Raw genomic sequence first — 27,804 nt, forward strand, 5'->3', positions numbered from 1 at the left:
TCAGCCATCCCCACTTTGTATTACTACGAGCAAATCAATTTAAGAATGACATAGAACAATGCTTCGTGGCGTTTACTGGGAGAACAAACCTCGTGGTTGGTTTCATTGTCATGGAGAATACCGTCCTCATAATCTCTGATCAGTGCTCGAGCTGCCAGTTTATGAATCATCTGTGTATAAGCATCGAGGGGAGAAAACAATTAAAATGGCTTTACAGGTGTGTGAGACATGTGCGTGTGTGTGTGTGTGCGCGTATGTGTGTGTGTATGTGTGTGTGTGTATGTGTGTGTGTGTATTTCTGCATGTGTACGGCGAACTGAAGATAAGAGTATATATGGAGGTCAGAGCAGTCTTTAGACACCAGTTCTTCCTTTTGACTCTATTTAAGACTGAGTATCTGCTGGTCAGCAGACTTCTGGAGGGTCTCCTTTCCATCCACCTTCCACCTAGATGAATCACCTATGGGTAATCAATAGGTTCTAAGAAAGGGACAATCAGTCTTCTTTAAGGATGAGCCCCCTGACAGATTATTCAGCTTCAAGTGGCTAGCTCTAAGCATGTGTACATAGAGAAACACTAAACGCAATAGACCTTATTTATTTGTATTTGTGTGTGTGTGTGTGTGAGAGAGAGAGAGAGAGAGAGAGAGAGAGAGAGAGAGAGAAAGAGAGAGAGAGAGAGGTAATCATAGAAGAAAAGGTCATGAACTTGAGAGTGGGGAGATTGGAGAGGGAAAGAGAGATCTAAATGCAGTACCCATGTATGAAATTCTCAAAAGAATAAAAAATTTAAAACACTGTTAAAAAAAGATAAAAAAACAAAAAAGATCTGGGCCTTCACTGTAATAATCAGCAACAGTAAATGAACTGTTAGTTCTGAGAAAGGACTGAGGGAACCTCCAACTCCTATCCAATTTTGGCAAGCTGGGCAAGCTGGACAAGCAGGAAACGTGAGACAAAGACTTGCGACTGGCATCTGAACTGGGAGTTCTGTGGGGTGTGTCCTTACCCACGGGGTCTGTGACAACCTTTGCTAGACAGTGTCAGAGTGTGGTGGTGCACGAACGGAATACTAGTGCTCAAGAGGCTGAGGCAGGAGAAGTGCTTCATCGTCAAGGCCACCTTGAGCTAGGCAGTATCTCAAACAAAAAACAGATAATCACGTTTTGTTCTGAGAAAGGGTCTCATGTAGCCGAGGCTGACCTCAAACTTGTTTTGTATCCAAGGAAGACCTCAAATTCCCAGTCCTAATGTCTTTACCTCCCAAGTGCTGGGGCTGTAAGTGTGTAAACACAATTCCATCTGGCAAAAATCTCATGTTTACTTGCAGTTACTCACACCCACATGGAACCCTGTAGAGATATACCCAGATTCAAGAATCCCAGATGAAGACCCATCAAAGGGATGCGTCCCCATCCCGACTGCACAGAGAACCCCTGACCACCCTTCATGTACGCTGACACATCAGCACAGAACAACAAAGGAAGTACATGGAGCTTATATGTGAGAGCTGAAAATCGTGACTGTCAGCTTAAGTGTGTATCGGGAAGCGGAAGAGAGCCTTCCACCTGCTTGGCTGGTGTTCTCCCGCTGAGTTCTACCCAGAGCCCAGTACTTAAGATGTGACTCACAGTCCCAGTTGTCTTCTGAAGCTCGGTAGTCGACACCATCGTATGAAATTCCTTCTCTTGGATGAAAGCACACAGAGTTGCCTGAAAGAGGAGAAACACGAGTGTTTTGTTGACTTTCTACTCCCGGCATGTGGAACAGAGTAACTGCAGCCCTTCTGCTGACATCCTCCCCTCTCAAGAGAAGTCAAGAGCTTCCCCGGCCAGGTACCCGGGATGGAAGGGACCACAATGCCAACGAGAGGCCAAGGGGTGGAGGTGGGAGAAGAGCAGCATCGACATTCATTGTCTTTCCCACGGTGTAAGGAATTGTGCATCTTCCTACCTGGGTACAGTGGGGAATGAATCCGTAGACAAGGAGCCTGTCGTTATGAAACAAGGAAGGCACCTGGGCTGGAGCCTGCAGAGGCTCAGGGGCATCTCTGCTGAGCTGCTGCCACTTGACAGAGACGGAGTGGCAGCTCGGGGAACGCATCCTGGTCATTTGGGCTTCTATCTATAATAAAAGAGAAAATGCTCCTCCTTTAATGCTAACATCTGACAAAACGGGCTGGTGGTATATCTCAGTTGGTACACGCTACTTAACACTTGAAAACTTAATTCTGTCTTTGGGGATTTTACAGCTTGTTTGGTTCTTATTTACTTCCTGTGATGGGGTACTTTTCCAAAATGGAAAAAGGATTGAGACAGGGTCTTCCTATATAGCCCTGGCTGACCTCGAACTCACAGTGATCCACTTGCCCCTGGGACTAAAGGTGCCAGCAGTTTAAACATATACTTTAAGTTTTTCTATTTCAGTTTGTGGCAATGGCTCAACCAGTGGAGGCACTTGTCACACACGCCCGGCAACTCTGGAGCATTGCCGGTGAGAATGTAAAATGTGTAGCTGCCGCAGAGAAAAGAATGGCAAATCCTAACAGTTACGACACGAGTTAGTAATTTTACAACAACTGGGGGGCTGGAGAGATGACTCAGAGGTTAAGAGCACTGGCTGCTCTTTCAGAGGTCCTGAGTTCAATTCCCAGCAACCACATGGTGGCTCATAACCATCTATGAGATCTGGTGCCCTCTTCTGGTGGGCAGGCCTACATGCAGACAGAACATTGTATACATACTAAATAAATTAATTAATTAAAAAAAGAATTGAACAACTGGAAGGGCTCAGATACTGTGCACCAGAGTTACATTAGGGCCATTCACAGCAGCATAAGGTGGAAATAGCCATGTCCGTTGAAAAGTTAACAAATGAAATGAGTGTGTGTGTATATCTACCTATCTGTCTACTATGTATATGTATGTATGTATCTATCTATCTACCTACCTACCTAGTTGCTCTCTCTCTATCATCTACCTATCTACCTATGTATGTATGTATGTATGTATGTATCTATCTATCTATCTATCATCTACCTATCTACTAATGTATTTATCTATTATGTATCTATGATGTATTATTTTATATGCATATTTTACAGGCTATTACTCATCCCTAAAATTGGCATTGTGTCACACACCTGAAATCTCAACACTAGCAGCAGGGTCAGGAGTTCAAGCCCAGCCATGGCTCAAGCTGGGTTACATGAGACCCCTTTTTCAAAACCCAATAAAAAATAATAAAATATTTGACCTTAAAATGAAAAGAAATCCTGTTTAAAACCACAATACAGATGATTCTCGTGGACATTATACTAAGTTAGATAAGCCAGACACAAAAGAACAAGTGTGCTATGCCTCTGAATCTACAAGCATCTGGTAAGACAAGTTCATAAAGACCGGAAGCAGAATAGATATTTTCAGGAGCTAGAGGCAGGAGGGGATGCAGAGTTATTATTTAGCTTCCTGTTACAGACTTTCATCAAGGACGGTGGTGAAGTTCTGGAAACGGCTGGTAATGCTGGTTACAAAACACTGCGAATGAATTCACAACAATGAAATGGACTTCTAAATCTTGTATGTATTTTATCACAGTGAAAAACTAACCCCTGGGCGTGGTCACCTCTGTAACACCAGCTCTGTGGGGCAGAGGGGAGGGGGTGCTGTAATTAAAGCAGGACACCATGTCTGGCTTGGCCCTTCCTATTATTTAAGAAAATGTTTTTAAAAGCTTTGGCCTCCTTGTAAGTCTTGTCTGTTCACAAAGAGATGAAAGTTACTATCAGACTTGCAAGAAGATAGAATTTGTACATGTAAAAACAGGAGTACAGATAAAACGTTAAAAGATACCCCCACATACCTGTTTTTTCCAACTCTGCTTGGATTTTGAGTTAAAATATTCAAATACTCCAGCACCACACTGAGACAAGGTCCTTAAGATGTGACGATTTGCTGTAGAACTGATCACATTTCACACATTTTATTTTTTGTTGTTGTTATTTGTTTTTGTTTTTTGAGACAGAGTTTCTCTTGTGCAATAGTCCTGGCTGTCCTGGAACTCATTCTGTGGACCAGCTAGGCCTTGAACTCAGAGATCTGCCTGCCTCTGCCTCCCAGTGTTGGGAGCCTTTCAGCCTAGTCTCAGCATGTGACTACCTGTGCAACGGGTTTCCTCGTGGCAAAACACCTGTGGAAACAGACTCTCACAGTGGGAGTCCATGGGACAGCATGGGGATTTGCAAAATTTGTGCAGCCTGCAGGCTCTTTTCTCTCTTGTTACACTGGTGATTCTTTGGGCAATGTTTAGGTCTGCTTTGTCAGTCACACAAGCCACAGCTGTGATTTCCCCTGGAAATTCTGTTCTTTCTGGAATATTTCCCCGAGATTCAACAGGGGTCTAACCCCTCTCAAATCTCTTATCTGGAATTACGAACTACAACTCCCAATCTTGGGAGCTTTCCTCACTCAATAGAGACTGTTAGGTACATATGAGGAAACAACACTTGGAGCACAGACCATGTCTCACGGTTCTGGAAAGGGGAGGGCATGCACACACAGAATAGGGAAAGAGCCTCAGGAATACTCACAGTGCTAACTGTTGAGAGCAAATGCCCTAGACACCACACATATGAAACCAACGACAGGATCTGGTATGCACCAATGGGGAACATACAATGTAAAATATGGTATGGAAAGGTCCATCTTTACCACACAGAGGAGCTTGTATTGGTGGAGAAGTGTGGTCCAGTGGATGGGAAAGAGCACCTTACCAAAGTCTGCCTTTACAGAGAGACCGAGGCATGGGACCCTCTTGGAGAAAAGGGAACTGCATAAAAACATGTCTTGCAGACATGACAGAATTATCTGGGTTTGAATATTGTTGTTCTTAAAGCATGGTGCCCATATCTATTATTTTTTAACTTTGTAACCACAAGTAGCTGCCAGCTGACGTAAGTTCTCCCAGAGCAGGATGTATCTGGCTAGATATTTAGTTAGGCCTGCAAAAATGCTAGCTCTATGTCTAGAATAAGGTCACGTAGGGGGTGGGAAGGTATATTTGGGGAAGCATAAAGGGCGTTCATTATGATTACCATGTATTCCTTAAAATATATATTTCTTAAAGGTCAAAAACAGGAGCCAATAATAAAGCTGTTCACATAACCCTGGTAAGAAAACTCTAAGTATAAATAAAGATGGCTCAAGTTATTCGGGGCCACTTGAATGCAATCCACTTGGTAGTCAAAAGTTTTCCTTGCACGATGCCCCTTTCCTCCCTCAGGATCTGAACCCAAGCAGAGGTTGGACCCTGGCACCTGAGTGTTGGAATTAAAGATGTTTGCCTTTAGGCGGTGGTGGTGCACACCTTTAATCCCAGCACTCGGGAGATAAAAGCAGATGGACTATAGTTCCAAAGCTAAAGAAAGACCCTGTCTTAAAAAACAACAACAACAACAACCAACCAACCAAACAAACAAAAAACAACCAAACAAAAATGATGTTTGCCACCACACCTACTTGAACTTGGGTTAGTCCTTCCACCTCTTACAAGTATGTACCATCATGCCAGGCTCAGTGCTATTTAGTTGTTTTTATTTGTTTGTTTCGTTTTGTTTTGTTTTGGACAGATCTTACTAAGTAGCCTGCACTGGCCTTGAACTTTCAATCTTCTGGCTTCAGCCTGCCAAATGCTGGGATTACAAATCTACACCCAGCAATTTTCAAGACATTTTAGACACAATTGTGAAAATACATGCTACCAAAGTTGAGAAAGACTCATGAAGAAGTCACTTTCCCGTTGCTGAGTTAAACAGATAAAATGGGGCTAGGGTGTAGCTCCATGGGAGGCCCTCGAATCAATACAGCATTGGCAAAATGGAGAGGGCACAAAGTCCTTGTGCAGAGAAGCCCTGGGTACTAGGAATGTTAAAGTGCAGGGCTGTCTCTTCAAAGGCACAGATGGATAATCTGCTTTCCATCTGGAAGGCTGGTACTGGAGATGGTTAGCAGCCTGGAGAACTGCACTATTCACATGACTGAGGCCACACTTGCCCCCTCTGGACTCTCTATAAATAGGACCAGAGGTGGATAATAGCCTAGGTGACTTCTGCACTACCTGTATGACCGAGACCACACCCGATCCTTCCCCAAGCCTTTACCATAACACGGAAGAGGTGACAGTACTTTGAAAAGATTTTCGATGTAATTATGTCTTAAGTTTTATTGTGCACACGGGATTGTGTTACACCATGAACCTTTTTTCCAAGTTGTACTGTACTTAAATATGCCTAAAATAAACTACCTCGTGTCAGACTCAGAAGTCTGAACCGATTTTGGCTACTAAGTCGTGTTGAACCACACTTTCTTCTTGCCTCACATGGATGACACTATGCAGGTCATGGTATGTTAGCAGAGACCTCTACAGCAAAGATGGTAAGCAATAAATAAATAAAATCTAATACTTCCATACTTAAAAACTAACAATGACAACAACCCCAAAGGGTACTGGGCATGATGTCATACTTGGGAGAGGAAGGCAGGAGGATCAGGAGCCTAAGGGTATCCTTGGTTACATTCTTGAGGCTAACCTGAGCCATGCAGAAACCTTTCTTAAACAAAACAAACTGTAAACAAACATAAAAACCCTCAAAAGCCATCGGAACGACACTTGATGCAGACAGCCACCTGAAGGGCTGGGCTGTCGATCATTGTAGAGCGTTTCCCTGGCACGCATACGGCACTGGGTTCAACGCCCAGTACTGAACACACCAGGTGTGCCAGAACACATCGGTGATGCCACACTTGGGAGGCAAAATAGGTAGTAAAAGACTCTAAATGCATTTCTGAGGCCTCTCAGCTCTAAAGACATTTTCTGAAGCCTCTTAACATTTGAAAACTGGACAGTCGCCCACACACACATGCTGGACTGCTCATCCTCCTGTGTCCTTGTGAATAATCTTCAAACATAACTCCATTCTGGGAATTGAGGCAAATACAACCCACAGATGTTGACTCAGTTCCTGATGTATTGATTTAGTCACCAGAACAAGGTTAGGATGGACCAGAGATGCTCCCCCCGCATCTCACCCGATCACGTAGCTATTCTCCTGCCCTGGAATAGAGCAAATCACTGCTAGTAACCCTTTGAATAAGCCAATCCAATAAGTTGGAAAATAACCTACAGGTCCCCCCCTTGTGTCTGTGGCTTTTTGCTTTAAAAGATGGACTGTAACAGCTATCAGATGTCCTTCATATCCCTAACTTGAAGGGCCCTGTCATGACAATAAAAATCCTCTTGCTTTTGCATCAATTGTGGCCATGTGAGTGGTGTCTGAAGCAACTCCTCCCTGATGTTTGGACATCTAGTCCAACAGTAGGAGGATCAGAGTTCAAGGTCTGCCTCTGTTATTTTGAGAGTTCATGGCTAGCCTGGGCTACATGAGGCCCTGCCACAAAACAAAACACATCAACCTAGACGGCATGGTGGCACATGCCTGTAATCTCAGCATTCGACAGTCTGAGGGGACAGGGTCACAAGTTCCAGTCACCATGGTCTTCATAGTAATTTCCTGGCTGGCCTGGGCTATTGAGTGAGACCTTGTCATAAAACCAAACAATTGATACAAAGCGAACATATAGTGAGCAGGGGCATGGAGAGTTGTGGGGGCAGCAAGAGCTGCTTTTAGTCACTGATAACCGTAGAGCACCTTCAGAGGCTATGAAAGGACAGAAATGGAATGCTGGGAAGGTACGTGGATGTCCCGGACCCCAGAAAATGGGGGCTTTTTGTGGTCAGAGTTCACTCATGAGGACAACACAGGGGTCTACGTATCACTTCACTAGTCCTCTGCCTCAGAACAGGGACACCTGGTGTCCTGGGGTGGGAGCTGTACAGGAAGAACCCAGGAGCTTCAGGGGAAGGCAATGGCTGGGGGCCCTGCACAAACAGCAGGAGCCCCCCTTCCTTACACAGATGCTAACTACAATCGGCAAGAGTGATTCCAGCCATCTGTGGAAAGACTGAGTCCAGGGCTTCACTGCAAATGCAGGAGACCTATAGCGCAGAGAGGGAGAAGGCAGGGGTGGCCCCAAGTGCAGGCATTACCAAGCATGCCCAACCAGCCCCAGGGAGCTGGGCCAGGCCGCTAAGGACAAGCAAGTCCCATTAACTCTTATGCAAAATAATAGTCCCATGAGGTAGGCATTTCATTTTCGCCTTCATTTTACAAATGAGACAGCCTGCCCAAGGTCCCTGCAGTTGTGAGACCCTGGCAGCATGGTCCCAAGCTAAGAGCTCGACTCCTCTGTAACATATAGATTTCATATACTCATACCAACTTCCAAGCTTGCAAAACCCCAAGACAGGCCAACTAATGACTTGTCTGCTAGCTGCCTCTGTCACCGTGGTGACCAGACCCCTGAGACTTACCCGACAGCACAGGTGAACAGCCTGGTGTGATGGATGTTTCTTTTCACAAGCTGCAATGTCAGGCTTTCACTCTGGAGGTGCCCATCAGATATGAGGAGAATGTTCCGTAACCCTTCAGAAGGGTGCAGTAGACTTAAATAGCGAAGAACTTTCCAGAAGTCTGTGTTCCCCATGGCAGATGCCGCAGACTGCAGGGGAGAAAGCGTCACAGCTGAAGGCACATTCATCACTAACTGTGGGGCGAACATGGCAACCACTACACTCTGGATGCTATGACAGATTAAGGCTTCTTCCAGCCCCACAGTGAAGATTCACTCCAAACACCAGGGGATGCTGAAGGAGGGAGAAGCGCATGTCTGGTTTGTAGAACTTTAAGACAATTCTGAAGCCATTTCTGACAACTCTCAGTACCTCCCCCCTCCCCTGGGAACCAAGGACATAACAGCTATGCATGCACGTACTGAGATGTTGGGAACTTTCCATCTCCCTGAATAGGAGCAAGATAACCCTTAGGTGTTGACTCAGTTACCAATGTTTTGACTTAGTCCCTGGGAAGGGGCAAAGTGACCCTCAGAAGTTTCCCTTTACCTCATCTGATCTGGCAACCACTCTCCAGCCAATTATTGGTAATAGCCTTTTTGAATAAGCCAATCATAATACTTAAAGAACAACCTGCAGACACCCCTTCCTTCTGTGGTTTTTCCCTTTAAAAATAGCCTGTACCAGACATTCAGGGTCTTCTAGCCTCCCAACTGCTGGAAGACCCTGTCATGACAGAATTAATAAAATCCTCATGCTTTTATATCAGCTGTGATATGAGAGATGGTCTCTTGGGGCGACTCTTCCTCCTCGGTGATTGGACACTAGGGTCCAACAGGTTCTGGCAAATGTTCAAAGAGGAACTAGTCCTGAACAGAAATCCTTTACAGCTTGGATAGACTTCTTTTGTTTTTGTTTTTTGTTCTTCAAGACAGGGTTTCTCTGTAGCTTTGGAGCCTGTTCTGGAACTCACTTTGTAGACCAGGCTGGCCTCAAACTCACAGAAGTCCGCCTGCCTCTGCCTCACCGAGTGCTGGGATTAAAGGCGTGCTCCTCCACCGCCTGGCTTTGGATAGATTTTGAGCTATAGCATTCCATATATGCTGTCACCTGTAAATCTCTTACGGGTCCCAGATCCAAGTTACACTTTGAGCAATTAAACATGTTTTACAGAGACAGAAACTACAAGCTTGGCCATTTTTGACTAATGGGAGATTTACACAGTAAAAATATTGTCCCAGTTAATCTGAATCAGAGCAGTGTTGCTCTTCTTGGGTGGCTGTTAACCCGGGTCCTCCTGCCTGCCCGGCAGTCTTGGTGAACAAAGCTTATGAGAAACATAGCCTTGGAAACCCTCAGCCCTTGCATTAGAGGTCAGCTCTACTTCTCATCTTTCTGTAGTTCCCAGGAAGCCTGGTTACGACATCACTTGTCTCCCAGTCATATCTGAGGCTGTGCTCCTTTAGCTGACTTCTACTTTGGTATAACTTAGTATTTCCTAAGCAAGTTTCCTGGTGAATCCTTTATAAGATCAGTTTATTACTTCCAGCCTCCCATCATGGCCATCTGTATGCCATCATTAATTCCTCATTCACTGAAGCGAGCAGGTCAGAACCTGGGGACACACTGTCATACAGAAATTATACACGCATGGAACAAAGATACCTATATCCCTTTAGTTCGTTCCATGCCCCTACAGTGACGACAGTATTACCACTGAACATCCGAAAGCTAGTTTTCAAAGGACTGAGCATCTATGCGAAGGAACACGCTGTCGGCGCACCCTTGACTTTGCTCATTTTAAAACAGTGGGCAGAAGAAAAACTTCCAAAATGCTTATGGGCGGTAGGAATGTAGGCAGTTTCTCTCCCTGGTTGTTTAATTTTTTTCATTATTATTTTATATTTTATTATTTTAATTGGATGTTCTGCCTGCACGTATATCTATGTACCACATGCATTTCTGAAGCTGGAAGAGGGCAGACAATATCCCTGGAACGGGAGTTACAGATGACTGTGAGCTGCCACACGGGGTCTGGGAATCAAACCCGGATCCTCTGGAAGAGCAGTCAGTGCTCTTAACCACTGAGCCATCTCTCCAGGCTCTGATATTTTCTGATTTAATAGTGTGTGGGGTGTGGGGCTCATGGGCGCCACGGTGCACATGTAGGGGTCATACAGAAACTTGTGTAGGCCAATCTTTCTAACATGTGGGTCCAGGGTGGACCTCATCCACCGTCTTTACCCACCCTGCATCTCACCAGTCCCCTTCTTAGGTGTTTTGGAGACAGGCACAGCTCAAGCTGGCCTCAAGCTTACTAGGTAGCTACCTCCTAGTTCTGAACTCCTGATCTTCCTGCCTCTGGCTGTCGAGGGCTGGGATTACAAGTTTGACTTTTCTCTTTTCACTCTTGCTAAATTCCCATTAAAGAAAGGTCATGCCGTCCTCACCGTCACGGTCACCATCACCATCACCAGAGACCACTGCTGTGGGATGGATAACTGGCATCTCCCAGCCCACAAAGGTTTTGTTTTCTGCCTGTGGTGCTATTAGGAGTTGGTGGGACCTAGTGTACTAGGATTCAGATTGGGGTGCATGGCCTTTCTTTGCTCCTGGGCCCTCAGGTGACTGAACGTCCTCCCTCTGCTGTAATAAGCTGTGCTGCTAAAGGACCAAAGCCAGAGGCCAAGCAAGCGCAGACTGAAACATCTACAAGTGTGAACTAAAGAAACCTCCCTCCTTATAAATTGGTTTATCGCATGCATTTGGAGAGAAAGCTAACTCACATGCACCAATGGGCAAACATCCCAGGATTAAGTCCTGGACAGCATCACTCAAGCTTCCCAGACAAAGACTCAGGAGGGGAAGACAGTTCTTACCATGATGAACTCTGTGGCCACTTTATTGTTTGTAATGTACTTCGGATATGAAAACAGCTCCTTGTAACCTGTGAAATAAGAAGGTGTGATACGTTACCATTAAACACTCACCAGACCGACCACTAATAAACATCTGCGCTACCTTATACCACTGCTTCTACCATAAAGAACATTGGAGGTTTACATGCGTGTTTCCTTTTCAGAGAACTGTGTACAAACACTTGAACATACACTCACATTTGAAGCATATTTTATAAGCTGTGCTATCTAAAATGTTCTGAGTCAAGCTCTGTGCAGAGTCCTCAAATGCGGGACACTTCAGTGGCATGGGCAGCTCAGCCCTGGCAGGGCAGAGTCTCCAGCAAAGTACTCGTCATCCCTGTATGATCCACGTTCCTGGCAGAACAACCCTAGCTTCACTGAAAGAAAGCTAGGTGGATGGCAAGATGGGACTCAATAGGACAGGACTGTGCTCTGATCCCTACTCCATGCTCCTTCTTTCATCTCTGAGATGCCTCATCTATCTGTCTGTCTGTCTGTCTGTCTGTCTGTCTGTCATCTATCTATCTATCTATCTATCTATCATCTATCTATCTATCTATCTATCTATCAATCTATCATCTATTTATCAATCTATCTATCTATCTATCTATCTATCATCCATCCATCTATCCATCCATCCATCCATCCATCTATCTATCTATCTATCTATCCATCTATCTATCTATCTATCTATCTATCTATCCATCCATCCATCCATCTATCCATCTATCCACCCACCCACCCACCCACCCACCCACCCATCCATTTGAGACTGGGTCTTGCTCCGTAGCTGAGGCTAGCCTGGAATTTGCAATGTGGGCCAGGCTAGCTTTGAACTCTTGTCAGTCCTACTGCCTCAGTCTCTAGTGCTGAGGGTTACAGGAATAAGCCACCACGCCCAGCTCAAAGGCACTTTAACCATATCCAACTAGGATTCACGGCCAAATAACTGTGGTTCAAGCCATCTTAAATAATTCCTGTTTGGTGGTTAAGCCATTAAACTGACCCGTGGATTTGAGCCACCACTCCTAGCTCTGCCCTGCCATATTGTTGAGTTGTCCCTGCTCTCCCTCCTGGAAGGTGACTCTGACCTAGTAACAGTGCTGGCCTGGTGCTGCCCGAGCCCATTTCTAACACAGTATCTATAAGTGTGCTGGCTGTAAGTGTTGGTCCTGACTCTTTGAGCCTTCCTATTAAATAAACCGAGGTTCCTGTGTTTTGCTTAGTTGATGACATTGGCCACATTTGTGTGGTACTCACTATATAGCAAAGCTTAAAATCATTGGCCTATGTTAGCTCCACCTTTACAAGACGTTTTGCCCATCATGCAGATGAGGAAAAAACAAGTAACTACTGAGCTTATGATCAGGAGAGGGAGACAAAATCTTCACCAAGAGGCACTGACTTCAGCGTTCTGGGCTTCGGCTTCATGCTAAGCTGTCTCCCACTGCACAGACGAGGCCAGCCAGGCCCCAACAGTCTGCCCATGTTCATGTTAGAGAAGAGATACACGAAGGGCTGGGGGCAGTGCACCAACCTGTGCCAAAATGCATAATGTTCACTTTTTGCTCCTCACCCACCAGAGACAGAGCGTACAGGGCAACTTGCTTGGCTTGCATGAATGTCACACCCTCCATGGAATTGGAACAGTCAAGACAAATAATCAGTTCATTCTTTGCACGGAGGTTGGGAAGGGTGGCCACCAGATCCGGTTGAAAGACAAGCATGCAAGCCTAGGAGAAAAAGACACTGGGTCTTAAATGGGGAATACCTACAATCTGAAATGCTTCTAGGAGCTGTGAGATGGGTCCTCTGCAGGTAAAAATGCCTTTTGTTCAAGCCTGGTGACCTGACTTCAACCCAGAAGCCACCAGGAAATAGAGAACATGCTCAAAGCTTTCTTCTGCCCTCTATAGGCTTTCTGTGGCACATGTTTACAACACACACACACACACACAACACGCACACATGCATGCACACGAGTGCACACATACATGCACGTGAGTGCACACATACATGCATTGAAAAGAAGAAAACCTTTTAGTAAACTAATGCTACCAAAATAAAACAGATACCATCTCTCTTTTATTCTTTTCTTTTTTTCAAATTTATTTATTTATTATGTATACAATATTCAGTCTGTGTGTATGCTTGCAGGTCAGAAGATGGCACCAGACCTCATTACAGATGGTTGTGAGCCACCATGTAGTTGCTGGGAATTGAACTCAGGACCGTGGGAAGAGCAGGCAATGCTCTTAACCGCTGAGCCATCTCTCCAGCTCCCTCTTTTATTTTTTTGAGGCAGGGTCTCCATCATGTAACAAAAGTTAGCTAGCCTAAAATTGCTATATAGTCAAGGGTGGCGTTGAACCTTTAAGATTCTCTTGCCTATTCATCCAAAGTGCTAAGATTATAGGTATATATCACCACTCCCAGCTATTATTTTTTTCAATAATAAAATGATCTACAAGTGTTAAGGGAGAGGGAATAGTATCCCAGGCATTCAAATAAGAACCAGAATGTTAGAGATGGAGACAAAAGCACCCGAGAAGCCAAGCATCCACACTGGGGTCTGGGGGTGCAGCTCAATGGTAGAGAGTTGGCTGAGTTACACAAAGTCTGATCTCTAGCACTGCATAAAACAGATGTGGTAGTTCCCTATAATTCCTACCCATGGGCAGTAGAGGCAGGGGAATTTAAAGTTTAATGACTTTCAGGCCAGCCTGGGCTAAACAATATCTCAAATATAGACTATCTAAATATAGTCTAAATATATATCTAAATATAGATATATTTAGATATATATTTATATCTAAGTTTACAAATTTATATCTATTTATATTTATAAATATCTATAAATTTATATCTATATTTATATATAGATATATTTAGATATCTAAATATAGTCTAAATATATATCTAAATATAGTCTAAATATAGACTATCTAAAACAAAATAAAACAAACCCCACTGGATTTGACCTTGTACAAATAATGAATGACTACATTTCTCTCACCCACACACTATTATAAAAGGAATGCAGATGTCATAGTAATTACTAAAATATGCACATAGACCTCTTATTAATCAGTATGTAAACTAGTCCTACTATCTTTAAGCTTCAGTTTTAAGCTCTATTTTAATTTTATTTTTTTATGTGCATGGGTGTTGGTCTGCATGATTATCTATGTACCACGTGGATACGGGTGTCCCTGTAAGCAAAAAAAAAAAACATGTTGGATCCCTTGAGCCAGAGTTTCAGGTGGTTGTGAGCTACCATGTGGGTGCTGTGAATCAAATCTGCCTCCTCTTACAAGCAGCCAGAGCTCTGAACCACTGAGTCATCTCTCTAGCCCTTTATGTTATTTTCATTATAATTTTCCTTATTTCTAAATTACTTTATTTGTTTATTTAGTGTGCATGTATGTATGGGCACATGGATGTGGAAGTGAGAGGACAATTTGTGGGGACCTGTTGTGATGCCATATTCTCTTCTTCTACCAAGTGGGTCTGTGAAATCAAACTCAGTCTTCAGACTTACTTCTCAGCCCCAAGTTTGTCTGAATTTTAATCAAAATAATAATTCTTTGTTACAAATGTACACAATTGTATTATGGCCATAAGTGGTTTTATATTTACATAAAAGTATATATATTTGGTTTTAAAAGACAAGATTTATTTGTGCATCTCTGCTTGTCCTAGAACTTGCTCTGTAAACTAGGTTGGCCTCAAACTCAGAGATCCACCTGCCTCTGCCTCCCAAGTGTTGGGATTAAAGGTGTGCACCGTCACTGCCCAGCTAACTTTACTTATTTTTTAAAAACATTTTTATTGAATTTGTTGATTAATTTATTCATGTGTGTATGTGTTTGTATGTATTTGGGTGGGTGGGCACACACATGACCCTGTATGCACCTGGAGGTTGAGAAAATTTATGGGAGTCATTTTTCTTTTTCTACCATGTGAGTTCCAAGGATCTAAACTCAGACTATCAAGCTTGAAGGCAAACACCTTTGACGGCTGAGTCATCTCTCTGGCCTTTATTTATTTTTCTAGTATCAATTGTTTTATATTTATATATATATATCTCTGTGTGTACACACATGTGCACGTCTGCCCCCACACACATGACATGTTATCATGAGGAGGTCAGAGGACAACTTGTATGGGTTCCAGGTAACTGAGACTGTCAGCTGTCTCTTGGTATCTGTGCCTCCTGATGTATAAAATGCCTCATGCGGTGAAACAGCCGTGAAACTATAGTTAGGCGGCTCCTGCTCCATCAGAAGCAAAGGCGCCAGGCATTTCACGTGCGCTAAGGTAGAGTCTGCATCCTCAAAAGACCCGCCACCCTTACTGTGGTTCTGTACTACTCACCCTGCGGGCTTTTCTAGAAGATCTTAGGAATAAATGCCCTAAGAGGAAGGTCTGACCCACCATGACTTGGTAGGGAAAGGGTTATACCTTAGCCCATGAATAAATCACCCATGTTGTAAATGTTCATGAAACTTGTTGGAAATCCATGGAAAAGGGCACTGGGCTGCTTGCCTCTGGGGCAGCCTACTTCAGTCTCTTCAATTTTTTTTTTTTTTTTTGCTTAGCTTTGCTAAACTGGTTAAACTGTCTATGCCTCTAGACTGTCTTCTTTCCTTTAAGGAGACAAGGACCAAGAGCTCCCCTCACCCCACTAACACTGGATGGGATGGCCCATGCCTGTACTTATAGCACTTGGGGGACTTAATCAGGAGGATCACAAGTTCAAGGCTTGTCTGAGAGACAAAGGAGTTCAAGACCAGCCTAAACTACATAGAAATACTTTGTTTCAAAAAACCAATTCCAACTTCAGTAGCATATTTATTCATAATTTTCCCCAACAGATGGCACCTCCTACTTCTATTACTGTTATCATCATCATCGTCATCATTATTACTATATTTTTGAGACAGGGTCTCATATAGCACATGCTGGTCTTAAATTTTGTATGTAAGGATAACATCAAACTCCCGATTTCTCCTTGACTCTACTTCTCAAGCACTGGGTTAATAGGCATGAGGCACTGTGCTCAATTATTTCATTTACGCATGCATTCATGCATGTATGTATGTATGCATATATGTATGTATGTTGATATTTTCTTGCTATGTAGTCAAGGTGTGTTTTGAACTAGTGGTGATTCTCCTGCCTCAGCTTTTTTAAATGAGCAATCACATCTGGCAGTGTTTTTTCTCCCGAGTAAGAAGGAACATACCTCACTTTCTTTTTCTGGATGTTTTTCAACCCACATTCTTGGGAGATACGCATCACACAAACCAATGTGGAGAGAAAATCCACTGCTGTCTAAGGAGCTGCCTTCCTCAGTGCTAATCACAGCTTTGCAGTCTGTGCTCTGCAAAAGAAAACAAACACACACAAAGTAAAGAAAGGAATGACAGTATCCTGCTTGTCTGTACTGACCTGCCTGCCACCCATAGGTACCTGCAGTATTTACATAACTCCATTATGAATCAACACTGCAGTGATACAAAGTTATGAATCCACCATCAGATTGGTTAAGGTCCTGAAACTTGGTACAGTCAAATCTAGTTAAGTCGGAGACAATTCATTCTGTATCTAAAGATCACAGATCTGTATGTCTATCCGGACATAGCAGAAAGCATATCACATAATCAGAACCTGGAACGACTAAATACAACGTTCTTGAGACACCTTGGAATCATCACACTTTGGAGTTTGGTTTTTAGCACCCACGTGGAGGTTCACAATTGTCTGTTAACGCCAGTTCCAGGGGACCCAATGCTGTTTTCTGGCCAGAGTGGGCACCAGGCACTCAGGTGGCACACATACATGGACACAGGTAGATAATCATCACAGAAAATAAAAAAATTATATAAAAATGCCATCGTAATATTTATTGGCTCAATCGTAAACATTGTTTACATACTTCTATCAAAACAGGATGTCATACCGCAACTTTCCCCTCACCCCCAATAGTGAGGATCAAAGCCAGGGTTCATGAATGCTGGGCCACATCCCATTCTTATATGAAGCAGATGAATCAAGGCAAAACGGTGAAGATGGTTATTTAAAGCCCTAAGGCAACAGCAGAGAAACAGCTCGAACATCCAAAGAGACAGCTGGACGCCAGTCTGTGGGGCAGCACGGGGCATGACTGCCGCTTGTGGGAGCCGGTGTCACGTGAGTTCACTTTTATACCACATATACTTCTGATATGATAACATTAATGGAAACTAAGGGAGGATCCACTGACCTTCTGTCTCAGCTCGTGTGTGTCACTGGAGAGGAATTCAATCTTGTAGGGCATCTCAATGGACATAGCCAGGGAGAAGCTACCGAAAACCAAGAGGCCATATTAGTATAAGATCTTAGGTGCCCACTCAGCTGTCTCAGGGTTCTTTTCGCAGCACTGGGAATCAAAGCCAGGGCTTCCCGCAGGCGAGCAAGCCCTCTAGCACTGAACTTCACCTCCCAGCCTTTCCAAAAATTGTAAATGAGAATTTAATCATAAAGCCAATGCCCACTGAATGAGTTAATCACAGGATTTATATTTTAGGCACTAACCTTTGCTTCGTTCCTATTTCCTTTATACAGACCTTCTCCACTGTATCCTGTTAGAGGAAAAGTATATGTGAATAATTGAATTTCCAGTAAGCTTTTAGAATACTAAGGTGATCTCAGCCAGGCACAGTTTACAACGTCAAGAGAGACAGTCTCATTTCCAAGTAGTGACACACAGCATAGGGTCAGGAGATGACATCAACTTCTGAAATTCAGCTGATGTCAGGAACACCTCTGACCTTTACCACAAAGATTTTTTTCTTTTTCTTTTTTTGAAGATTTTTAAAAATTTTATGTGTATAGGTGTTTTGCTTGCATACTACATGTGTACTAGGTGAATGGGCGCTGAATCCTCTGGTACTGGAGTTACAGACAGTTCTTAGCTGTCATGAGGGTGCTGGGATTTGAACCTACGTCTTCTACAATAACAGTAAGTGCTCTTACACCACTGAGCCATCTTTCCTGTGTGCCCCCCACTATATATGTTATATATGTGTGTATGTATGTATATCTATATATATTGTGTGTATGTATGTATATACGTGTGTGTGTTTACATGTATATACACACACCTATATAGTGTGTATATATTGGCTTTTTGAGACTGAGTCTCACTATGGTGCTTTGGCACTTCCTATCAGGCTGGCTTTGAACTCACAGAGATCTGTCCACTTCTGCCTTCCAAGTGCTGGGATTAAAGCATGCTATACCTGGCTTCCATCAGATCGCACATTAAGCACACCCACCTGAAGGTTCTCATTCAAAGCCTTGTCCTGTTGCCAGGGCGCTACGGTGGCAGGCATGAAGAAGACAGCCACAGGGCTTTGGAAGGTGAGTTCTGTGATGTAGGTGATTTTGATGAGGACCTTAGCCCGAGGGGGAAGGTTTCCAACGCTGACAGTGAAGACATCCTAAAATACAAAGAGCTACTCAGAAGCAGATCCACACACTCTGTAGTTTGTTCCTCGTAGCGCCGGAGTGACGTCAATGACACTCAGCCAGGTTCCTCCCCAGAATATGGTGACAGACAATGGCTAGTGTCAGGGAGCGCTGGAGCAGTTCACTAGTGATGGGGACGACATCTGTGGGAAACAGGGAAGGACGGCCATTGGGGAAGGGCTCAAGGGCTACACACTGTAGTCACAAACTTTGCCCTTTGCCACGCCGGGGATGCGGGGTTTCTGCTCAGGGCTGGTTCTCTTTGGTGCGTCAGCCAGAACCGGTCATGCGCTATCAGGGAGGAGCTCTTTCTTATTCACCTCTAAGCGCTGGCTTCTCACTGGGCAGGCATGGTAACTCTGTGTCAATGTGCCCAGTTCTGGACAGATCTTTTTTCCTGGTATCTAGGGAGCTCATCTCAACATCTTTAAGTACAGTTACCATTCTATCACTGCGATAAAAAATTGAACACATTTGGACAAAGTAACAAAGGAAATCCATTTTCTCATCTGCCTTTACGTGAGTTCTGGGGACCCAACTCAGGGTGTCAAGCTTGCACGGCGAGCACTTCTACCTGCTAGGCCATCTCACCAGCCCTAAATCTCTGCTCTTGACATTAAGCACATTCATCTGTAGGAAAGATCTAAAACAACGACAGGGAATTATTAAAGAATAAAGGCACGAGCCACCAAGCTGATGCCTGAGTTCAGTCTCCTACGTGCTGTGGTGTAAGTGTGCGCACATACACAATGAATGAATGAAAGAATGGATGGATAAATGTAAAAAAATTAAAGCAACTTATCTCTTAGGTCTGTATTAACCTTTAGTGTGTTCTTCCCTCAACCAAACATTAAATTTCTAAAAGCGCTTACAGGAATGCCTTCTGGGATATAGCCTGGTGAAAACTGGACGTGTTGGTAGGTGAGTTTAGTTCTGGGGAAAACATTTATATTGCATTTTACAGTTGGGATGAAAATTGTGTACTTCAAATGTGTGCCGTCGGTTCTGGCAACCCAGTGCCCAGTGGCAGCACCAGCTCTTCCCGTTTCCTATAGCACTGACTTCATTTCCCCGTTAATTTAGACAACTCCCATGGCTATGCCTGGCTTAGCCCCCTTTTCTCCTAAGGGATTTTTGTGAGTGTGTTTGAGACAAGGTCTTGCCAGGTAGCTCTGCACAGCCTAGAGTTCACTATATAGAAAAGGTGGGCCTTGAACTTGCAGCAATTCTCCTGCCTCTACCTCTCAAGTGCTGAGATTATGGTGTACGGCACCACGTGTGGCATATACAAGAGATCTTATAAGCCTAGAGTACTGTACATGATATTGGTTTCTATTATGGATTCCTATTTCAAACTATTTCCCACAATACGCTGGCTACTGGGTGAATAACGAGCTGTACCGGAGTGTCCTGGTCCATCAAGTAAGCGCCATGGCCTTGGTTGACAGCCTCTCGGTATTTCTGCTGGGCCTCTTCCTTCTCTTTTATCTGGAAAAGACAGCTATTATAATGATTTTGTTCATTTTGATGTTACAACAATCCTCCTACCTCTGCTGAGACCACAGGTGTGGGGTACCATGCCCAACTTCGAGAAAGACTTTTAAAATGTTCATTATAGGAAGAGCGACTTTAGGCTTTCATAGGAAAATGACGCCAATGTTTATTAAAGCCTAGATAAAGCCAGGAAACTAAGTCTCGGATGCATGAAAACTTACATAAATGGATCACCAGGAGTGTGCCGCCCAATAAGAGTCTGAACTAGAAAAGGCCGATTAAAAAGAATCCTAAGTTAGGACCAAATTCCAGCCAGTAGTTGAAAATTAAAGTTTGGAACTTTTGTCAGACACAACAAAGTTTATTTTATTTATTTTTTTAATTTAGTGATTTTTAAATTACTCTATCTCTCTTGTAAAGACAGGGTCTCACTATGTAGCTGTTGGCTGACCTGGAACTCACTCTGTAGACCAGGCTGGCTTCAAACTCAGAGAGCTTTGACTCCTGAGGGCTTGGATTGAAGGTGTGCACCACCAGCCACCACCACTCGGCTCGTAGTTCTGGCTTTAATGCTATTTTCCAACCTTGCTGCCGTGGGTACTCAGACAAGGACAATTTGGGAATGTGGGACTCAGTGCGCTTTCTCTTCTTACCTCTCCTACTATGTGCTTCCCGTTGATAAACGCCTCGAAGCCACACACGGCTGCCTTATCATCCAAAGGGAAAATATATTTTGCCTCGATAGGCACGTGACTTTGATTTGTGTATGTCTGAAAAACAATGATCTGAAAAAGGAAGGAAAATTTGTTTTTACATAATCGATAAAATCACATGGAACATTTACAAAAACAACTAATGAAAATAATTACACATACTCATTTCCTAAATGTTTTTTGTTTTGCTCTTTTTTTTTTTTTTTTTTTGAGACAGGGTCACTTGCAGCCCAGGGTGGTCATGAACTTGTACCTGAAGCTGACCTTGAACCTGGGACTGTCCTGCCTTTCTTCTTCACCTACCAAGTGCTAGGCTGTGGTGGCCCGTATGTGACTCAGTTTCCATCTGGCATCCATTCTGACTTAACAGTCATTTGAGCTCAAGCTAGTCTGCTCTGCTTGCTCCGGTATCCTTGAGGGCTGTGAGAATGTTCTGATCAAGCTCATGGGAAAGAGCACTTTTTTTTTTTTTTTTTTTTTGGTTTTTCAAGACAGGGTTTCTCTGCAGCTTTTTTAGAGCCTGTCCTGGACCTAGCTCTTGTAGACCAGGCTGGCCTCGAACTCACAGAGATCCGCCTGCCTCTGCCTCCCGAGTGCTGGGATTAAAGGCGTGCGCCACCACCGCCCGGCGGGAAAGAGCACTTTTGCCCATGTGAGAGAACACAATATTTATTAAGATACAGACTGTTGAATGCCAGCCACAGGCACATCCAGTTAAAAAACAGAAACGTTTGCTGCTAGCAGGACTCATGGGGTAGGTAAGGAAGCTACTTGTTTCCCAAAGTCCGTGCAGGGAGGGGGCCAACTGATTATGCTGTCCTTTGATCTGCTTTGCCTGTAATTAGTATGCCAGCTGAAAAATAAACTTGAGGCTGTCCAGAGGAAGCTGGCAGTCCTCCAAATCTATCCCGTGTTTCCTGTATCAATTTTATTTTCAGTTTGACATTTCTTAAATCCTGGTGCCCCTACCCAGATACCCCAGCTGATTTTGTTGGAGCAGGCTCCAGACACTGGGATTACACTGGTTTCCAGGCTCGATGCTTTCTACCCCACAGCGGACTTGTTCACGCCACTGGCCTGTTCATGCCACTGGCCCGGTACACCAGCTGCGTGTTTAGGCAGTCATATGTGACCAAGCAGTAGAAGTCAAAATACCCCTCTCATGCTAAGAATTTTGCTGCCTCCCAAGTGTCATGTGTCTGGGAACTTCTGGGATACAGACAGTCCTGACGCTATGATGGAGGCCGTGTTCTAATAAATCCATGATAAGCTAAAAACCTAAGTGGGAAATGCATTCGATGAGTAGATTTTAGAATAATATATAATTGGTCTTCTATACCCGTGGATGCTAATTCCATGATGGGTCCAACCAACTACAGATAGAATATTTGAAAAAAAAGTATGTATTAAGTACTTAATTAAAAAAATTTTCCTTTCCATTATTCCTTAAACAAGTGACATATGTATTTCATTTAGTTTATATAACCTCAACTAAATTCTTTGTTTGTTTGTTTTGTTTTTCAAGACAGGGTTTCTCTGTGTAGACCTGGCTGTCCTGAAACTCCCTTTGTAGACCAGGAGGGCCTCGAACTTGCAGAGATCTGCCTGCCTCTCCCTCCCAAGTGTTGGGATTAAAGGCGTGCGTCACGACCACCTGGCCGCAACCACATTCTTATTTGTGACTTATATTCATTTAATTCCATGTCCTAAAACCACAAAACGCATACCTGGGCTACAAAGTCTATTATTCTTCCCTTGATGTGAACACTATCAAGAGGGACAGAGTTCGCAGATTTGTCCTGAAGGCCAGCTTTGACGTTGGTGAGGGGCTTGACGTCTGGTAACTGGAAATCTGCAGGTGATAAACACAATGTCAGCCTGAAAGCAGGCACGGCTCTGTTGTTACCACCGCCATCCCCATGACTCACTCCATTGTTTAGATATTACATTTTGGGGAAGATGCAAAATACTATTATATTCATAGTATTCTATGAGTTTTTGTTTAAGATAAGACCTTCCTATGTTGCTAGCCTAGTCTACTCTCAAACAGGACAGCTGCCTGCCCCAGCAGCACAAGTGCTGGGATTATAGGAGTGTGCCACCACGTCCGGCTGCTACTCTATTTGTTTTTTTTTAAAATATCACCATGAGTGACTGATTTTTTTAAAAAAATTATTTATTTTTATCTTATTGATGTTTTGCCTGTATGAGAGAGGGTGTTGGATCCTGGAGTTACAGTCAGTTGTGAGCTGCCATGTAGGTGCTGGGAATTGAACCTGGGTCCTATGGAAGAGCAGTCAGGGCTCTTAGCCTCTGGGCCATCTCCCCAGCCTCCTTGTTTGTCTTTTTGCCTTTGTGGTGGCAGTGCTCAGGAGTGAGCCCAGGGCCTCATCCATGTGAAGCAGCTCTCTACCAAATGAGCTACACTCAAAGCCACTGCTGTTTTTAATACTCGGTTAGGAAACATAAACCCAGTGAGGACAGCATTCTCAAATGCATTTCTACTTTATTTCGTTAAAGAAGTATTGTACTGGGCTAGTGAGCAAGCTTATTGATTAAAGGCACTTGCTCCCAACTTGACAACTTGAAGTTGATCCCTACGGTCCATACAGGAAAGAACTACTCACCATGGATTGTCTTCTGATCTCCACACGTGCACATGTACTGAAACATGTACACACACACACATGCACACACATATTAATAATTTTTTTAAAGTATTTATTTTTGTGTTGGAGGCCAAAATAGGACCTAACTCGCTCTTCTTTCCAAAGAACCAACTCTTTGTTTCATTGATTCTTTGTATCACTTTCTGTCTGTTTCTATTTTTAAATTACTTAAATTTTTAAATTTTATGTATTTGGGTGTTTTGCCTCCGTGTATGTCTATGTACCAAGAGGGTGCCTGATGCCCACAGAGGTCAGAAGAGGGTATAGAGTTCCCTGAGACTGGAGTTACAGATGGCTGTGAGCTGCTATGTGGACACTGGAGTTGGATCCAGACTCTTTGAGGAGCAGCCAGGGCTCTTAGGCACTAAGTTGTCCATCCAGCCCTCTGATATAGTTCTACCCCACTGCGGTAAGGTAGAACACAAGGAATCCTTTAATTTTTCTGATATTCGTTAAGATAGATAAACTAACTAGAAGAAAGACAGAAAAACTCAAATTAATAAAATTATTGATGAAAGATAGTTACTAATAGAATTCAAAGTCACTACGATATACCTTAAAAAGTTCATGCCAGCTGGGCGGTGGTGGCGCATGCCTTTAATCTCAGCACTCAGGAGGCAGAGGCAGGTGGATCTCTGTGAGTTTGAAGCCAGCCTGGTCTACAAGAGCTAGTTCTAGGACAGGCTCCAAAGCTACAGAGAAACCTGCTCTTGAAAAAAAAAAAAAAAACCAAAACCAAAAAAAAGAAAGAAAAAAAATACTTATCATTAAATTCCAAAAATCTAAAAGAAGTGGATGAATTTCTAGGTGTATATAATCTACCAACTTTTAAGACATTTTTAAAAAAGATTTATTTATTTATTATGTATACAACATTCTGCCTCGATGTATGCCCGCACGCCAGAAGAGGGCACCAGATCTCAGTACAGATGGCTGTGAGCCACCATGTGGTTGCCGGGAACTGAACTCAGGACCTCTAGAAGAACAGCCAGTGCTCTTAACCTCTGAGCCATCTCTCTAGCCCAGACATTTTTATCTTAAAAGTGTGGGTGTTTTGCCTGTATGCATTGTATCCTCTAGGACTAGAGTTAGTTGTGAGTTGCTATGTGGGTGTTTGAAATAGAACCTGGGCCCTCTGGAAGAACAGCTGGTGCTCTTAACCCCTCAACCAGCTCTCCAGCTCCTGATTGACTGATTTCTTTTTTCTTTTCTTTTCTTTTTTATTTTGGTTTTTCAAGACAGGGATTCTCTGTGTAACAGCCCTGGCTGTGCTGGAACTCGCTTTGTGGACCAGGTTGGCCTCAAACTCACTGAGATCTGCCTGCCTCTGTCTCCCAAGTGCTAGCAGTAAAGGTGTTTGCCACCACCGCCCGGCCTGATTGACCAAATTTAAACCAAGAGCAGATATGTAATTTAAGCAGATCTGTATGATGAAGTAAGGAATGGTGCAGCGATTAAATATCTCATAACTAAAAAAAGCACATAGTATTTTGTTATTACAACAAAAAAAGAGACCCCAAAATGAATTACATTATGATGTCATGCCCTGTAGAAAGCCTTGTGCACACAGATTAGCACTGGAGAAGCCAGGAAAGGCAAACATGGCTCACCTCTTCAAGGGAATGAGGTGAGAAGCTGCTCTTCCAGAAACGGTAGGGATGACGTCGTTTACAACCTGGTGACCCTTTGCTGTCTGAGGAGACAGGCTCTGCCTGCATGTCCCAGAATTTATGTTTTCACTTATTTAAGGCCTTTTCCCCTACATCTTGAGCGTTGATTTTAAACCATAAACCCACTCTTATGAGTGAGGTCATTTGTGCTTCACAACAGCCTATTGACTGTTTGGTCAAAAGTGAGACCCCAGCCCCGACACCCCTATATCCAAGGACTCTGGGATGTTTGGGTTGGAAGTGTCACCCCAGCTCCTGGCACCCATCCTTGGAGTGCCAATGGTGCAGGAAGCTCCATTTCAAGCCCCCTCCTCTGGGAGTCACCTTGGTCCAGACTCCACCTCCGGGAAAGCCAACCAAGCAGTTACCCCTCCCCCAGGAGGGTCAGGACCACTCCCACAGGCTATTCAGGGTGCCACCCAGAAAAGGCACAAGTGGTCTCTGGGTTTCGCGAGGTCTCCCCTGCACTCTTCCCCCTGTCATGCTCTCCCACCACCCAGGAGCACTGCAGTAAACATGGGCATCTTTATTCGGTCTAATTTGATCTGATTGGAATTATTTGTGTCAGCGGAGAGGCTCGCCTTAAGAAATACACCTAACAGTGACTTCTGTGTTATCATAGGGCCAGGCCAATTCCAACACCCACAGGCATTATGCTTACCTCAGTCAAGCTCCACAGACCCTAAATCCTGGGCACTGAGTCAACAGTCCCCATCCTTGTGAACGAAGTCAGATGTACTTTAATGCAAACATGTCTTAAATTGCACACTCGGGGCTGAGTTAATTGTTATCTGAATACTTTTTCCCAAAATTGCGCTGGGCTTAAATATAGCTACAGTAAACTGATCTGCGCCAGACTCTAGACGTGGCTATCCAGCACCGGTTACAATAAAATCCGGCTGAGCCGAGTTTCACTCTTGTTTCTTCATGGATGGCCTTTCCCCTGCCTGCTATAAAGCCTGCGGGGAGTCACCGCAATCCCCCAGGACGCGTCAGTTTTGGCATGCTGCTAGGGACAATGCAGGGATTCTGAGATCACTTTATCTTTCTTAAGTATCTTGGTTTTTATATATATTCAAGATTAAATGCTAAAATGAAATAAGAGGTCATAGGTGCTGCTTATCAAACATGAATATAAATGCTTATTTAAAAAACTTTCCATTTTATATTATCTCATAAAATAGCACTCAAGAAATTTGTCTCACCTTCAACCTTTGAAACATTTGAAGGCTCAGCACTGTGTTCCTCTAATTCAGTATTTTCGTCAGGATGGAAGTCCTTTATTTGGTCTCCAGGAATGCGAAATTTAACAATATATTTCATTTTAACTTGACTGGTTTTATAAACAACAAATTCGTCATCCTAGAGCAAAGGGGAATTGACAGGAGGTGAACAAGAAGAGAAAAGAGCAGCCAGAGGTTCCCAGAGAAGCAGAATCTCATATTCGTTAACTTAGCAAAGACTGAATTGGGATGGTAGATAGATGGGCATGATTTCAATGAAAACATATTTAACAAAAATAGAAACAACCCTCTGGGGCTGGTGGTTGCACATTTGGAGCCCATTTTGTCTGTTTTGGCTTTTTTTGTTGTTGTTTGTTTGCCTGATTGTTCGATTTGTTCTTAAGTGCTAGGCAAGGGCTTGGCTACTGATCCATAACCCCGGGTCTGCATGTTTCCCGAAATAAAATACCTCAAAGTCTGTGGGGACAGAGGCCGTTTTCGAAACTCCATGCACACTGTCATAGCCCGGAGGTGCCTCAGTTAAAGAAAAGTCCTTCTTGAATAAGTCCATACACTTTCCCAGGGCAACATCACAGACAACCAGGAGTCTGGAGCCATCTATCTCTCCCGCGTGTGAGTACTTAATGCTCGTACTGCACGGAGAAGGAAAGAAGCAGAGGTTATAACCCGCTACCAGCCAGTCTCACTTCACTGCATAAGAAACAGGTTGGGCGCCTCAAATCCCAAACTGTGAATCAAGAGCTGAAACAGCTCTGAAATGGAAAACGCTGAGCCCTGGTGTGACGTTACAGATGGAAAATTCTGCCCTAACCCTGTGACGGTTGCAGTCTTAGGGTGGGCACACTAAACACAGTCTATAAAAGCACCAGCAGGCTACATTGATCAGGTGTAGATGAAACATGAATGAATGTCACATTTGGATTTGGGTGTTCCCAAAGATATCTAAGACCCTCACCTCTGACAGGGTCCAGGCCCTGCGGGATTTACAGCCCCTAACCACAAGGGCTCAGATCCTCTCATTTTGGGCCTGCTGGGGTTCTTCTGTCATTGGATCCCTAACTTTGCCATTACTGCCAAGCCTCTGTACCAGGCAGCCAGAGGGACCCCCATGGG

General features: G+C 43.9%; 1 protein-coding gene across 4 annotated transcripts in view; it reads right to left on the reverse strand.

The window, feature by feature from the left end:
* Positions 1-27,804, reverse strand: part of Parp4 (poly(ADP-ribose) polymerase family member 4) — an 88,843-nt gene that overhangs the window by 26,466 nt on the left and 34,573 nt on the right. For all 4 annotated transcript variants that reach the window (XM_038310293.1, XM_042054111.1, XM_042054110.1 and 1 more), the window contains 16 exons: positions 27,140-27,323; positions 26,653-26,809; positions 22,836-22,960; positions 21,049-21,180; positions 20,303-20,389; positions 18,709-18,873; positions 17,966-18,012; positions 17,655-17,733; positions 16,635-16,772; positions 12,924-13,119; positions 11,345-11,412; positions 8,427-8,614; positions 3,861-3,960; positions 1,953-2,123; positions 1,631-1,711; positions 90-170 (listed from right to left, as the gene is read on the reverse strand). In XM_038310293.1, coding sequence (XP_038166221.1) covers positions 90-170; positions 1,631-1,711; positions 1,953-2,123; positions 3,861-3,960; positions 8,427-8,614; positions 11,345-11,412; positions 12,924-13,119; positions 16,635-16,772; positions 17,655-17,733; positions 17,966-18,012; positions 18,709-18,873; positions 20,303-20,389; positions 21,049-21,180; positions 22,836-22,960; positions 26,653-26,809; positions 27,140-27,323 — 1,999 coding nt within the window. The remainder of the gene's footprint in view (positions 1-89; positions 171-1,630; positions 1,712-1,952; positions 2,124-3,860; positions 3,961-8,426; positions 8,615-11,344; positions 11,413-12,923; positions 13,120-16,634; positions 16,773-17,654; positions 17,734-17,965; positions 18,013-18,708; positions 18,874-20,302; positions 20,390-21,048; positions 21,181-22,835; positions 22,961-26,652; positions 26,810-27,139; positions 27,324-27,804) is intronic.

This window comes from Arvicola amphibius, chromosome 13, assembly GCF_903992535.2.
Source record: "Arvicola amphibius chromosome 13, mArvAmp1.2, whole genome shotgun sequence".
Classification (NCBI taxonomy): Eukaryota; Metazoa; Chordata; class Mammalia; order Rodentia; family Cricetidae; genus Arvicola; species Arvicola amphibius.